General features: G+C 43.2%; 1 protein-coding gene across 2 annotated transcripts in view; it reads right to left on the bottom strand.

Moving 5' to 3' along the window:
• Window positions 1–16,100, bottom strand: part of cspg4ba (chondroitin sulfate proteoglycan 4ba) — a 186,542-nt gene that overhangs the window by 121,538 nt on the left and 48,904 nt on the right. The window contains exons 3-5 of one of the 2 annotated variants that reach the window (XM_085972375.1): window positions 12,496–16,047; window positions 3,594–4,067; window positions 3,150–3,326 (exon numbers count right to left, since the gene is read on the bottom strand). In XM_085972375.1, the coding sequence (XP_085828501.1) occupies window positions 3,150–3,326; window positions 3,594–4,067; window positions 12,496–16,047 (4,203 nt within the window). The remainder of the gene's footprint in view (window positions 1–3,149; window positions 3,327–3,593; window positions 4,068–12,495; window positions 16,048–16,100) is intronic. The other variant, XM_085972385.1, reaches the window with a different exon arrangement.

The raw sequence follows: 16,100 nt of genomic DNA, 5'->3' as shown, positions 1-16,100 counted from the left end.
CCAGAACTCGATAGACTCTGGAACAGTACCCATGGATTGGAGGGTAGCTAATGTTACCCCACTATTCAAAAAAGGTGGTAGAGAAAAAGCAGGGAATTGTAGACCGGTAAGCCTGACATCGGTAGTGGGGAAAATGCTAGAGTCTATTGTAAAAGATGTAATAGTAGAGCACTTGGAAAGCAGTGACAGGATCGGACAAAGTCAACGTGGATTTACAAAAGGTAAATCATGCTTGACTAATCTACTGGAATTTTTTGAGGATGTAACTGCTAAAATAGATAAGGGAGAACCAGTGGATGTGGTGTATTTGGACTTTCAGAAGGCTTTCGATAAGGTCCCACATAAGAGATTAGCGTGCAAAATTAAGGCACATGGGATTGGGGGCAAGGTATTGACTTGGATAGAGAACTGGTTGGCGGACAGAAAGCAGAGTTGGAATAAACGGGTCGTTTTCCGAGTGGCAGGCAGTGACTAGTGGGGTACCGCAAGGATCGGTCCTAGGACCCCAGCTGTTCACAATAGATCTGGACAAGGGAATTGGATGTAATATCTCCAAATTTGCAGACGACACAAAGCTGGGTGGGAGGGTAAGCTGTGAGGAGGATGTCGTGAAACTGCAGTACGATTTGGACAGGTTGGGTGATTGGGCAGAAACATGGCAAATGCACGGTTATCCACTTTGGTGGCAAAAACAGGAAGGCAGATTATTATTTGAATGGCAGTAGATTGGGAGAAGGGGAAGTGCAAAGAGACCTGGGTGTTCTTGTGCACCAGTCGCTGAAGGTAAGCATGCAGGTGCAGCAGGCGGTTAAGAAGGCAAATGGTATGTTGGCCTTCGTAGCAAGAGGGTTCGAGTACAAGAACAAGGATGTCTTGCTGCAGTTGTACAGGGCCTTGGTGAGACCGCACCTTGAGTATTGTGTGCAGTTTTGGTCACCTTACCTGAGGAAGGACGTTCTTGCCATGGAGGGAGTGCAGCGAAGATTCACCAGGCTGATAACTGGGATGGCAGGAATGACGTACGAGGAGAGATTGGGAGAAGGGCTTATACTCACTGGAGTTTAGAAGATTGAGAGGGGATCTCATCGAAACCTATAAAATTCTGTCAGGTCTGGACAGGCTAGATGCAGAAAGGATGTTTCTGATGGCCGGGGAGTCCAGAACCAGGGGTCATAGTCTAAGGATAAGGGGTAAGCCATTTAGGACTGAAATGAGGAGGAATTTCTTCACCCAGAGAGTGGTGAACCTATGGAATTCTCTGCCACAGAGGGTGGTGGAGGCCAGTTCATTAAATATATTCAAGAAAGAGTTGGATATATTTCTTGAGGCTAAAGGGATCAAGGGATATGGGGAGAAGGCAGGGACAGGGTACTGAATTTGGATGATCAGCCATGATCTCATTGAATGGCGGAGCAGGCTCAAAGGGCCGAATGGCCTACTCCTGCTCCTATCTTCTATGTTTCTATGCACATGGCTTCTAAGATTTCATTACAGAGAGCGCCTATTGTACTATGTACTGTTACAGGGTTCTACCGTCTCGGAGCCTCCTTTCTCCTACAAACAGTAGTCCTCTCCAACTCCAAGCCTTTCAGCCTGCCTACTTCTCTTGAACCTCACCCTTTTATCCTCAGCAGACGGAGAAAGTCTCTCTCCACTCCAGTTGCAATTATCTTTTAAAAGCAAAGATCTTAAAGGGGCCATGCCCTTCCCCTTAAAAGGTGAGGTTTTTTAAAAGCCCATTCCCTTACTTGGGGATCAGGGCCCTCAAACACTCTGCCACAGTAGATATTATTAATTAGGGTTTATTCTCCAAGTGTCCAAGACTAACTTGCTGCACAAACTGTTGCAGGCAAGCACAATAATTTGTTCTAGTTTAGATGACTTTGCCCAACATGATTTCAAGATAGTATAAAGCTATAGGTCTAGAAATTCGTTGACGCCATGTCTGTTTTACAGGTGCAAAATGGGCACCTAAGCGTTCAATATGGCAGGTGTCATGTGCTAGCACACTCCGCACCGGAAGTGCGCTGCCTGCCATATTGGTAGACGTCCAGGGCAAGCCTGAAACAGACATTAGGCCCTTTCCATATGCAAATAGGGGGCCTAATGCCTGTTTGAGGACCCCTTCCCAAAAATAGGCTGCCATGTTTACCTAACCTTCCCAAAAATGGACCGATGTTTACCTAACATTAAAGAGTTTCTTTTTGAAAATACTTATCTGAATGTGGAGCCGATGAGAAGCAGGCCTGTTCCTCCTGGCTGCAAAGCAGTCCCGAAGTCCATTGCCAGCCCCCGCTCGGCCCTCCCCCCCCCTCCCAATCGCCTCCCCTCCCTGGACTTAACTGAGGGCCTTGAAGGGAGCATGCCCGACTACATCCTTGTGAAACCGGTGAATTGCCTCGGGACACCTGAATGCCATCTGCAGCTCGCCAGCTGATGAGGCAAAGTTGTGTGTGAGCCTTGGGCCTCTGGCACGTGCTCCCAGCGGGCCATCTATTGCAGTCCCAAAAACAGGCCAAATTTCCACCCCAAAGTCGTCCATCATCAGCATGGAACAAATCAAAATATACAATGGATCGATCTATCTATACAATTATAATTCTGGTGTTAGTGTATACATGCCCTATGTAGTACACTATTTCCCCCCCCCCCCGATTGGCTCAGGAACAGGACACACCATAGTTGGCCACCTTGCTTTTTTTTAAACTCCACCTCCCCCTCAACAATACATACAAAATTCAAAAATTTGAAAATTAAATACAAAACCTACCAATAGTTACCTATATCTCATCTTTCATTCAGCAATTTTTGGCTCATTAGCCTCCCTACTTTCAGCAACCCTCAGCCTTGCCTTCTGCTGCTGTTTCCAGAGCGCCTATATTTCTTCTCGCACTTCACTACTGCACTAACACTGCGCTCCTCAAGGCTACTTCCATGATCTTCCCATGTGTGATTTCCCCCTACAATGTGACAGTTGAGCCCTCTGTGCTCTCACTGCTGCCAACTTGTGCTGTGTAAATGCTGGGGGTATCCCATCATCTCTACTCCCTTTGAGCCACGTCATGGAAGATCAGCTAGTAAGCTATTGATTTTTTGTACTCAGTTAGTGTTTTTGTGCACACATTCACCTCAAAACATGGTTAACTTACTTTGAATATTTCTTTTGTGATAATGATGGGGGGCTCATCATTCACTGATGTGATATTAATAAAAACTGTCCAAAGCAAACTCTGTTTTCTCAGTTGGGTATCATTGACCATTATAGAGAAGTTGTCCCGGAGACTCTCGCTGTCATCATGAACATAGTAAATAAATTCTTGTTCAACCTAAAAGGTGAAGTGATATAAAAATCAGTGTTATTACCAATATACACAGATTCTGAAAATGTTCACTTGTCATATGAATTTGAACTATAAGTAGAACCTACATCTTTCAAGTAGGAGATGAATTGCTCTCAGTTAGAATTGTAGCCAAGATAGTCTTATTTATGCATTTGACTGACAAAAGACATCTTATGGGGAAAAACAAAATTAAATCATTAAGTACACAGGAAAGTCTACATTGACAAGAAAAATGAAACATTTTCACAGTACCTGTTGTCTAGTAAATGACAAGAGAGATAAATCAGGAAAACGGGAGTTCTCTATATGTCCGTGTTTTGGTTTTTCTATTACTGAATATTCAAAATTAAGCTCAGCAAAGTGTGGACTTGCAACTTTTATAAAGTCCTCTGTCAATGCCTTAGATGAACCTTCCTTGATTGTAAAGTTATGTACTTCCAGTGGGATCAGTCTTGGAATAATATCAATCTGGATTAGAATTCCAGACAGTTCTACTACTCCATTAGTAATATCCACAGTAAAGCTGTCCTTTATCTGATTTGCTCTCACTTGCACATACTGAATGCTGCCATCATTTAGGTCTTGTTGTGTAAAGTACTGGACTGGTTTATGTTCTGTTCCAACATAGTACCCTTCTGCTTCAGCAAAGCTACGAATGTAGCCATGAGCTGGTGCAATTTTCACTTTGTAAATTATTTCGGATGGTAGATTGTCTTCATGCATGGCCTGAAAGAAAGAAGGTATCACAATACAGAGGTGAAATATGTAGTGCCCAGATCAGCGACATATTTACATAGACATATTTTAAAAAGGGAAAAACGCCCATGCCTGGAATTTCCCCAGATGTTCTCCCGATCATCCGCTGTAACTTCAACGGAAACCCCCGCAAAGCGGGAGATCTGGATACCGGTGCAGAAAGTTTACCCCCATTGCCAAAAAAAACAAATTCACTTGCCATTTTTTTGATTGTACATAGACAAGCGGGGAAAGACTATTTCCTCTGGGTGGGGAGTCAGTATTGAGGGGTTATCCATTTAAAATTGTCACTAGGATAGTGAGGAGAGAGAAATGTCTTTACACCGAGCATCGTTAGAGTGTGGAATTCTGTGTTACACGGAGCAGTTAAGGCAGCCCATTGCTTCTTTTAGGGGAAGACCAGATAAACATTCAAAGCAGAGGCAGATACAGATCTGTGGGGAGAGCAGGGCAGTGGGATTAGTTTTGGGTTGCTCTAACAAAGCTCTGGCACAGATACAATGAGATGACTGGCATTCTCCTGTGCTATAAGTTTCTATAGTTCCAAGGCACTACATTTTAAATCTACTAATGCGCTTGGAAGCAAGGAACCAGAAAATTGCGAAGAATTTAGCTTGCAAATTGACCTCTATCAGCTCAGCAGTGAAGTTAGACATTCACAAAACAACAGTTGAGACAAGAAATTCTACCATTTATGTTGCATTTATCTTGGGGAGCTGCTCAAGTACCAGCAGCTGTGTATTGGCTTTGGCTCCCAGTGCTGTGAAACTCTTCCTGCTTAAAATGCAAGGCAGAATCTACAGCACCGTTGAAACAAACAACTTTTCACACAATCTGTGGCTTTATTTTCTGGCTTTGAGACCTTCCCCACTAGGTGATGAATTCCAGTACAGGTCAGCCATTCTGAAATCGCATTGCTGGCTCATACATAGCAGGCAACTTACTTCAGGAACAAATGGCAGCTGATACCATTAGAGCCTGCACTTACATTGCTGCTAGCTATAGATACCCAGGGAAATCCACTTCTTCAGGTAGATTTCAGCATTTACAAAAGGTCTGATATACCTCGCTGCACTGTTGCCAAAACCAGGGATCCCATGAGCAATATCGCTCAAAGGTAATGTACCATTAGAAAGACTGCATGGTTAATTCTGCTAATGAGGTTCTCTCACAGACTGAACAGGCTGGGGCTCTTTTCTCTAGAAAAAAAAGAGAAGGCTGAGGTCTGACCTAATAGAGGTCTTTAAAATTATGAAGGGCTTTGATAGGGTAGACGTGGAGAATGTGTGGTGGAATTAAAACCTTGGTGCCGTAAACATAAGATAGTCACTAATAAATCCAAGAAAGAATTCAGGAGAAACTTCTTTACCCAGAGAGTAGTTAAAATGTGGGACTTGCTACCACAAGGAGTAGTTGAGGTGAATAACTTAAATGCATTTAAGGGGAAGCTAGATAAACATATGAGAGAGAAAGGAATAGGAGGATATTTTGATAAGGTGAGGAGGCGAGATGAATTAAGGCTCGTGTGCAGCATAAACACTGGCATAGACCAGTTGGTCCGTCTGGCCTGTTTCTGTGCTGTAAATTCTATGTAAAACAAACTTTTGCTGTCTACAGAACCATACCCTTTAATCACACCGGAAAATTCATGCTGACAGCAGCATAGTTTGAAGCACCTCACAGTCACAGGTTTAATGAAAACAAAGAACAGGAATAATGATCCACTATGCAAGGGAGAAAGTGACGCAGATCCCCATGAAAAGCCACATTCTTACAAACACAAAAAACCCACACACTCTACCACAATGGAGTAACTTAGAAGGAGGAAGGAGAATAAATTAGTGAAACTCAACTTAGAAACATGATTTGGCTCTACATTTTAGAATAGCATATATAAACAAGGCGAAAATATATTTATAAACTCAGGGATATACCTGTTTATACACTGTATGAATGGAACCGCGTTTATGTGCTCAACCATAAATGTATTTTGATGCTTTGGCAACATAAGATGTACCTTATCATGCCAATAAAGCGATTTGTATTGTATTGTATTGTATGTGGCTGATGCCAGCAATGTTTAAAAAATGCCACTGGCTGCAGCGCCAGTACGCAACTGAGCATGTAATTCCCAGTAATCAACTCCAGATCAACACCAAATGGTAGGAGACGATTTTGAACTTGTCAGAAGAATTGAAGAATAAAAATATATTTTTGTGAAGTTGTGGTTTTAATTAAATTTCTGATACTTTTAATACGTTGGGTTCCAGGTTTACAAATTTATTTAAATCTGTAAAATTTCTAACTTAAACCACCTGCAGCTCGCCAGTAGTAAATAAATAAATAAACGAGGTCGGCGGACCAATTTGCCATTGTCCTGCCAGTGACTTCTCTCGCTACGTGGGCCATGAGTTTTCAGCCTGGAAAGGATGCATCTAAGAGGTGATTTTATAGAGATGTACAAGATAGTAAATGGTATGACTTTACATTAAACTGAGAGAGTAGGACAAGGAGGGCACAGGTTCAAGCTAGTAAAAAGGTAAATTTAGGACTGATGTCAAGAAATTCTTCTCGACATAAAAGGGTGATCAACGTATGGACTAGACCTCCTGGTGGAGGCAAAAACCCTGGAATCAGTTAATAAACAACTGGATGCTGCAATGGAGGAACTTTAGCATCTCTCTGGCTGGATGAATTAAGATGGATCGAATGGCCCTTCTCATTCATAATCATCTTGTGAGCTACAGCTGTCTACTGTCTACCTGGCCCAGGTTAATAAACTTACATCATTCAGCAGAGACCGGTGATCAACAGGGACTGGGGGTGTGGCCTTCCCAGTCTGTAAAGAATTGCGTTTTATTAGCTGCATAGTTTACCAACTGAACAGTGTTGGGTATTTAATAGGATCTCACACTAAGCACAATATTAACAGCCTCATTTCAAGAATGCTAAAGATCCATATTCATAAACGTTAACTCTGTTTCTCTCTCCACAGATGCTGCCTGACCTGCTGAGTGTTTTCCAGCATTTTCTGTTTTTATTTCAGATCTGCTGTATCCGCAGTATTTTGCTTTAGGAATAAAAAGATTTTACAGTGCTCTCACACAAACCTGTACTACAGACCTCCAAATATATGAGCCAGTAATTTTCACAGGGGATCTCTAGACCTCCTGCTGTAACTTAGGTGTAAATGGCTGGATATGCCATTTCTCTAGGGTTTTCACTGTTCTTCCACCGAAATTATGGTGGAAGATTGGGGAACTCGACACAGAAATTCTACCCCATAATTTCAATGGCTCAGAAGCTACCATAGGGAAAAAATGGCTTAAATATGGCCTATAGTAAAGAACAGACCATGTCACCCCATTAAAACTGCACTAATCCAATACCTACACAAAACCTAAAAAACTAAACAATACATGAACGTATTATCCACTTCTTAAATTTAAAATATTTTTCAAAATTTAACTTGTTCTGATATGGCCCATAATACAGCAAATAACTTAAGTGCACTAAAACACACAACAGCATCTACAGTCAGCAATTTAAAAAACCGCATTCAGTAGGATTAGATGACATCTGGTGGACAAAAATAAGTTATGCCTTGTCGATAAAAATTTGAGAAAAACAAAACACTACTTCAGGTTAGAACTCATTTGAATTTTGGATTAAAAACACAACTTGAAGATCAGACTAACTCTCAGCATGACCATGTCAAATTTTGACGAGTTTGGCAACAAAAATGCTCGTCAAAGTGAAACTGCTCAAAAGGCTGTTTGAAGTGGTCATTTAGCACTATGGTTGTAGAAGGTACAGGGATTCCAGTTACAAAATCACGTGACTGACACAGATGTTCAATATTCAGAGGATTAGTTTGAGTAATGGTTGGTGGAAAATGTGGTGCCAATGGTCACTGGAGTTAAGAAATGGTATTATAACCTAACTGCATTTAATTACAAAATAAAAACAGAAAATGCTGGAGATACTCAGCAGGTCAGGCAGCATCTGTGAAGAGAGAAACAGAGTTAACGTTTCAGGTTGATGACCTTTTGTCAGAACTGGAAAAAAAGCAGGCAATGGAACAGATTTTTAAGCAAGTGTAGGAGCTGAGAAAGGGGGGAGGGGATGAAAGCACAAAAGGGAAGGTCTGTGATAGGATAGAAGGCAGGAGAGGTTAAGAGACATTAAGAGATATTCAAGGCAAAAGGAGATGGTAATGGGACAGGTTAAGAAACAAAGGATGGCTCCAGATGAAGTGTAAATTGCGCTGGCAGAATGAAAGACAGCTGCCATGTGGGAGAGAAGAAAACACAAACAAAAAAAGTGTTGAAAAAAAAAGATAGGGGCCGAGGTTATGATCTGAAATTGTTGAACTCTATGTTGAATCCAGAAATCTGTAAAGTGCCGAATCGAAAGATGAGGTGCTGTTCCTCGAACTTATGTTGAGCTTCAGTGGAACAATGTAAGAGGCCGAGGGCGGTGAGGTCCGAGTGGGAGTGGAGCGGAGAATTAAAGTGACAGGCGACCCGAAGCTCCGGGTCCCCCTTACGGACTGAACGGAGGTGTTCCGCAAAGCAGTCACCCAATCTGCGTTTGGTCTCCCCAATGTAGAGGAGACCGCATCGTGAGCAGTGAATACAGTATACTAGATTGCAAGAAGTACAAGTAAATCGCTGTTTTACCTGGAAGAGGTGTTTGGGGCCCTGGACAGTGGGAAGGGGGGAGCTATAAGGGCATGCATTTCATCTCCTGCGCTTACACAGGAAGGTGCTGGGCAAAGGGGAAGGGGTGTTGGGGGTGATAGAGGAGTGGACCAGGGTGTCGCGGAGGGAGCAGTTCCTTCGGAATGCTGAAAGAGGTGGTGAGGGGAAGATGTGTTTGGTGGTGGGATCATGCTGGAGGTGGCGGAAATGGCAGAGAATGATCCGTTGAATGTAGAGGCTGGTGAGGTGAAAGGTGAGGACAAGGGGAACCTTATCGTGGTTCCGGAAGGGAGGGGCAGGGGTGAGGGCAGAAGTGTGGGAGATAGAATGGACACAGTCAAGGGCCGTGTCAACCACAGTAGAGGGGAATCCTCGGTTGAGGAAAAAGGAAGACATGTCGGAAGCACTGGTATGGAAGGTGGCATTGTCAGAGCAGATGCGGTGGAGACGGAGAAACTGGGAGAATGGAATAAAGTCCTTACAGGAAGCAGGGTGGGAGGAAGTGTAGTCCAGGTAGCTGTGGGAGTCAGTGGGCTTGTAGTGAATGTTGGTCGATAACCTATCCCCAGAGATGGAGATGGAGAAGTCGAGGAAGGGAAGGGAAGAGTCGGAGATGAACCATGTGAAGGTGAGGAAAGGGTGGAAATTGAAAGCAAAGTGAATGAAATTTTCTAGTTCAGGGCGAGAGCAGGAAACAGCACCGATACATTCATCAATGTACCGGAAAAAGAGGTGAGGGAGGGGACCGGAGTAGGACTGGAACAAAGAAAGTTCCACATATCCCATGAAAAGGCAGGTATAGCTAGGACCCATGCGAGTTCCCACAGCAACACCTTTGATTTGGAGGAAGTGAGTGGAGTCAAAGGAGAAGTTGTTAAATGTGAGAACAAGTTCAGCCAGGTAGAGGAGGGTGGTGGTGGATGGGGACTGGTCGGGCCTCTGATCAAGGAAGAAGCGGAGCTAATTACATACTTGCTTTTGCTATTGCAGTGTATATTTTGTGTTTGTATTTACTGTACTGGTACTTCACTGCTGGTAGCATATTTATAGTTAACAGATTATAGTAACAGCTGAGATAACCTATACATGGTACATATAAAACATTATTGAATAAAATTACATTTGTTCATTTACAAAACAAATTTGTTAATTTGATGCAAAAAGGCATTGTTCTATTATAATGCCAATATATGAAAATTGCATTTTTGCTAATATAAAGTGACTGAAGCATCAAGCTTCTGCCTATTTAGTGCTACACAATTTACACTGTCATTTAATAACGCCTTTACAATTAACATGGAAATAAAAGTCAGATCAATAGCCACAACTACAATTTACAATTCAACCTGTAGTCCAGAACCAGAGAATAGTTACAGGCTTAGTAAGGAGCCAGCCTTTCTATCTCATCACATCACTGCATATCATACTCCAACAACTTGGTATATTAAAAAATGTGAGGGGGATTTGTAAATAACATCCTGTTTATTCAATGCAGACTGTGGCACGGTGGCATAGTGGTTAGCACTGTTGCCTCACAGCGCCAGGGACCCGGGTTCGAATCCGGCCTCGGGTGACTGTGTGGAGTTTGCACATTCTCCCTGTGTCTGCGTGGGTTTCCTCCGGGTGCTCCGGTTTCCTCCCACAGTCCAAAGATGTGCAGGTTAGGTTGATTTGGCTGTGATAAATTGACCCTTAGTGTTAGGGGATTAAATACGTGGGGTTGCGGGGATGGGGTGGGATGTGTGTCGGTGCAGGCTCGATGGGCCGAAATGGCCTCTATCTGCACTGCAGATTCTGTGATTCTGTGATTCTGATTTCCACCAGAACAAAGTCAGTGGTCGCGATTTCGCCAGCTGTGGCGAGTCTGGTGCGGCCGGAGCAGACAGCGGCCTCAAAATCCGCACCCGACTTCATCCCGCCTCCTCCAAGTGATTATGCCCTGATTGGCCTGGTTAAGCCCGCCCTGCGAGGTTCCTGGCCACCTAAAAGGAAGCGGGTCTGATGACGCGTCATCAACCGGTTTCCTTAAAGGGACCATGTCCACATTCATTTTGACAGTGGTGCTGTCAGTGTTCTATAGCATTGAGGTACTGCAAAAACTAAAAACTGGTGCACGGCTGCATACAGGCTCTCCCATGACTCCCTCCATATGCTTATGGATGGAGTCACAGCATGCAGAGAGGTCCTCTTCCATTCCAATGGGCGGTAGAGACCTCCCCAGGACACCAACGCAGCCTGGTTGCACATTGCACAGGAGGGCACAAGTCGGGATGTCGTCAGGAGGACCAGGCTGCAGAGGCACAAACTTTTCAATGATCTCAGTAGATCACGAAACGTTACTGAAAAGCCACACTCAACCTCATCCTTATGTGCCACTCATCACATCCCTATCACTCTGCCTTCCTACCCTACTCCTGCACATTCTTACTCACACCAACTTACCTTGCACCTCCACCTATCCCTCTCTATCTACATTATCACATCCCCATCTCACTGGCCACCCGTCACACTCACCCTCATCCTAGTCCAATCACACCAACTAACAACACACAAGGGTAGCCACCTGGGTGTTTTAGCCAATGTTCGTGTAAACTTTCTGTTAATGTGTTGTCAAGCATTGAAAACGTTATTGTCACCACTTTGCCTTCTTGGACAGATTTGTGTGCACCTTTGAAAGTGTCTTAGTGAGTTCCAGTGAATGGTGAGACATAACATCCCCCCAACACACCCCCAATGGTGACGAGTGTGAAAGGAAGGCTTGGACATTGATGGGATGCTTTATGGTGCTGGTGTGGAATAGTGCCAACCTGGTGCATTATGTGGCAGCCAGGGTGTACAGTGTTAAGTGAAGCAAACCTGGACACGGTGAGGCCATTGCTAGCGTCCCGGGCAGCAATGTGGTCGGGTGCTGATGCCCTGTGTCCAGTGCAGCATCAGTTGATTGCGGAGAAGGTTGGTGTGCCCGGTGATGCTGATCGTGGTGGGATTCTGAGGACCAAGGTGAGATTTTTTCAAGGGCACCGGTGCTAATGGAATAGATGGCAGGTGAGGTTGAGCTGACAGGTTGTTCCAAGGAGGCGACAGTGGATAGAAAAATTATTCCAAACACTTCAAAAGTGCATAAAGCACAAAAGTGGGTTGCAAATCATTAATACTCCAGCTTCTAAGATTGGGAAGTGAACAGCTGTGAAATGGTAGGTTTTATACCACTTTTGCAGCTTTCACCTATTCACAGCAATCCAGTTATTGAGGACCCGACATACTTACCTGACGCGATAGCCGCTCTCTGGGAACCTCATTCAAAACCTGGTAAAATGGTAAGTACATGGGGAAATGGTTCTTAACTACCTTCTAATAAGCTTTTAACTATCTAAATTGGCTGACCCGCTGCTTGGTGTCGGGTCTGTTCAGGGATGACAGACCCGATACTTGGGAAATTGGCAAGGAGGTGGGTTTACAGCGGGATACCGACCCGCTGTCAATCTGTGTGATTTTGACAGCAGACCCGCCTCCAAACCCGCACTCTGAGTACCGGTAAAATTCCAGCCAGTGTTTTGGATCAATTCCCTAAAGTACTCCTTTAATTTGAAGGGATATTTGGAAAAACAATTCGGGAAACAATCAGACAAGTAATGTTAACCAAGAAGATAACAGTTTATATTCAAGAACAAACTCACATCTTGCAGCCATCTCACCTGAAGATTTTTTTTGCTGATTTTCACAGGCTTCCCTTCTTCAACCAATAGATTGCTGTTGTGCACAATTCTTGGAGCACGCTGATGGCTTTCCAGGTATATACGAACATTAACCCCTCCATCCAGCAGTAAATGCTTCACCTTTATTGTGAAATTGAACTTGTCCACAAGATTGTTGCTGTTGTCATGGCGATACACTACTTGGCCATTCTTCAAATCATTCTGAGTGAAAGATTCTGTACGCATACCATTCAAATAGAGTGCTCCATGTTTCGGTGACAAAAACACTCTGTAATTAATCTCACTTTCCTCTGCAATAAAAAGGTTTGTATTAACACTGAAATTAGCTGTTGTTAGAGGCTCTTCTTGTCCCTTCTGCACCAGAAGCCCTGTGTTGTTAGCTATTTGAACATAAGCATCTGAGGCACTGACCTCCAGTAACGAAGAAGTGTAGTGTTTACCATCAGTTACAAACAAGACAAACCTGCCAGTGTCAGCACCGCGATGCACAAACAGAACTCGCTTCTGCTCAAGGTCTTCCTGAGAGAACTGGAAAAGTTTTTTGGCGGTGTCATTTACTAGAACTAGGTCACCGTTTGGAATACCACGGCGAGTGTACAATAACTGTGCGTCACTGAAGTCCGAATCAGGATCATGATAGCGCAGATCTTCAAGGGTCAGCAGCCGCTGACCATTCCTAACCACATGAAAAACTTTGTCTACAGCACGAACTGGTTTCTCATCATTTTTTAGCTGAATAGTTATGGCAAATGTCCCCAAAACAGAGAGAGAGTTCGGGTCTGCTTCTGAATTGTCTGTGGCCTCTCCAGCAGCAGCTACAAATATAAACTCATCATGTGTAGACTCAGAATTGTCATGCACATACATGAGACGTTGTCCAATAATATCTTCATTAGTGAAGGTCGTTATATTGTCATTACTGTCAGTTGAATCAGAGCGGTTGATGCGCTTCAACTTGCCAGATCTTGGACTCTGCATAATAGTGTACAAGAACCTTTTAGTGTTCAAGGTTTCTGCATATAACTCTGCCTGAGTTATTAATTCTCCATCTCCCTCAACCAAGGTGAGACCTTTATTTGTCAAATTAATGGAGTTAACATCAGCTTTAATAAGTGTATGGAAATTATGCATTAGTGATACTGCATGCTTGGAGAAAAGCTGAAAGCTGAAGACATCCTCTATGTCTTCATGAGGTTTGCCAATTAGTTCATATTCCACCTTCTGTGCAGATATATCTTTCTGACTGAAAGAAGAATTTTGTTTTAGGATCTTGCCATCCAACAGAAGTTGTCCTCTTTTAGGTGCAGTCACCAACCTATAGTGTAGCCCACTTTCAGAGGTTCTTGCACCTTCCATCACAGCATGGAGATTTTCAGAAGTTAGAGCTTGTTTCTTCCCTTTATCAATCTCTAATGGTGTATTTTTCAGAAGTTTGAAATGAACCCATTTCACTATGATGGGGAAAACTAGCTCCTCACTTGTCTCCCTCCCTATACTAACTTTAAATTTGAACATCTCAGTTACATTAGGAGACTGAAGTTCATGGAAAGTGCCAAAGTATCGGATGCGGCCCCGCTCCACCGACCGTTGAGAAAAAGAACTGATTTTCTTCCATTCGCCGCTAGATTGCAGCCGTTGAATTTCACCATACTTTGGGGCTTTAGCGATGTTATAACGGATTTCTACTTCCTGATTGACTGCATTAGTTTCAACTGACAAATTGTATTTAGTGATCAAGGCCGTATCACTCTGTTCCACTATTAGGCCTGTGTTATTGACCACTTTATAATCCACTGGTACAGCCATTATACGTAAAACTACAGTGTTGCTCACTCTATCACCATCACTGACACGTAACACAATCCTTGAGGTACGAACACCCTGGTGAACGTAATACATGTTCCCTTCTTCCAAATCAGTGTTGGAGAATGTAGTTATAGCCGTACCAGGATTCATGGCATTTTCCAAAAATCCAGCATCTGCATTAAGGTTACCTAAAATGGAGAACTGAAGCTCTGTAGAATTTGTGTCAATATCAATAGCCTTAATCACATTACTTGCAAGACATTTCTTGGAATTCTCCAGCAAAATGAACAAATTACCTTCAGGAAGAACAATTTCAGGAGCATCATTAGTTGGAGTAATAGTAATGTTAAACAGATACTGCTTGTCTCCTTTCAGGTATTCTGGGACCACTTTCTTACTGCTTGTAAAAACAGAAAATGAGAACTGATCATGGGAATACTCAGATCCATCGTGAACATACAATACTCTCCCATACCAGAGGTCCAACATGGTGAAAGAATTCGGTTCACTCTCTGGACCAGTGTCCAATTTTAGATGTCCATGGTTTGGCCGCTTTGTTATCTTGAATATTATTTGTGACTGGCGCACTCCCAATTTCTTGAACTCTAGGTTTAACTTTATGTGTTTAGACTCTAGTGCTGTCTGCCCTCCTTCTGCAACTACTAGGTTATTGAGAGTTAGGAATTTCTTGGTCTGTGCCTTTGCTGTGGGTTTAACTGTCGTCTGAGGAGTAGAAGTCGTTGGAATAACTAGCATTTGAGCTGTAGTTGTTTTAACAGTTGTGAAACTTTTTTTCACTGCTGTGCACCCAGCTGAAATGTCTTTTGTAACTAGCACGTTCCTTAAGCTTTTTTTTCCTGAGTTAGCTTTCACATCCTTTAGGCAACCCCTGAAGGATCCTCCTCTTGCTTTTCTTCCTGCAAGGGATTGAAGACCGATCTTCAAGACTTCGACGCGAGTGCTGTCATCTATACCGCCAACAAACAGAGGGCCCCTCAACTTAAGATTCTTGCTGCCAGAACTCAGAGTAACCTTTACAGTCTCCTCGTCCACTGTAAGATGGAGATGTTTAGATGTAAATCGCAGCTTAATGTAATGCCAATTATTGTCGTTAACATGACTTAGGGAAGAAAGGTGTGTTTTTCTTCCAGATTTTCCAATAACTACACGAATTAATCCTTCCGCAATCTCCATAGCGACAAAATCACCTTGTCGACCAGCGTTATACAGCAGCAGACCCAATGGTTCAGTGGTGCGCACAGCACATTCAAGCACTGCCTCCTCTTGTGCATTCCACAAGGCAAATTCAAGATAAGATTTGGAACTAAATAAACTGATTGGCTCACCATCTTCAGCAAAAAATTCATCACTGCAGCCTGCTGAAACCTCATGTACATTTTTAAAGCCAGAATATGTTCTTAAAGATGACAAAATGTCATGCAGGTTGAATACCACCTCGTCAATGCATCCCCGGAAGTTACGCGCTGCCCCTTCCATATAAGATTTGTCAAACCCACCAGTACCACCTACAAATATGCCATGTTGAATGTTCAGCTCATGAAGCAATCCTGGCATCTTCACACTAGTTATGAAGTGTTTGTCGACTGTCAGGGTAACTTCACCATCTTCATGGTATATTTCCAATGTGTGCAATGCCAAATCATTTAGCTTCACTCCTCTTTCAGAGCGAAGAATCTTTTCACCAGAACCAAGCTCCAATTTCACCTAAGAACAGCAAAAAACAAAAGTTAAGCAAAAGGGTGAATGAGCATTATTTC

Source organism: Somniosus microcephalus, chromosome 2, assembly GCF_052327205.1.
Source record: "Somniosus microcephalus isolate GS21.2 chromosome 2, FLI_Smic_1.0, whole genome shotgun sequence".
In the NCBI taxonomy this organism is placed as follows: domain Eukaryota; kingdom Metazoa; phylum Chordata; class Chondrichthyes; order Squaliformes; family Somniosidae; genus Somniosus; species Somniosus microcephalus.
This window is presented reverse-complemented; position numbering and strand designations above follow the sequence as displayed.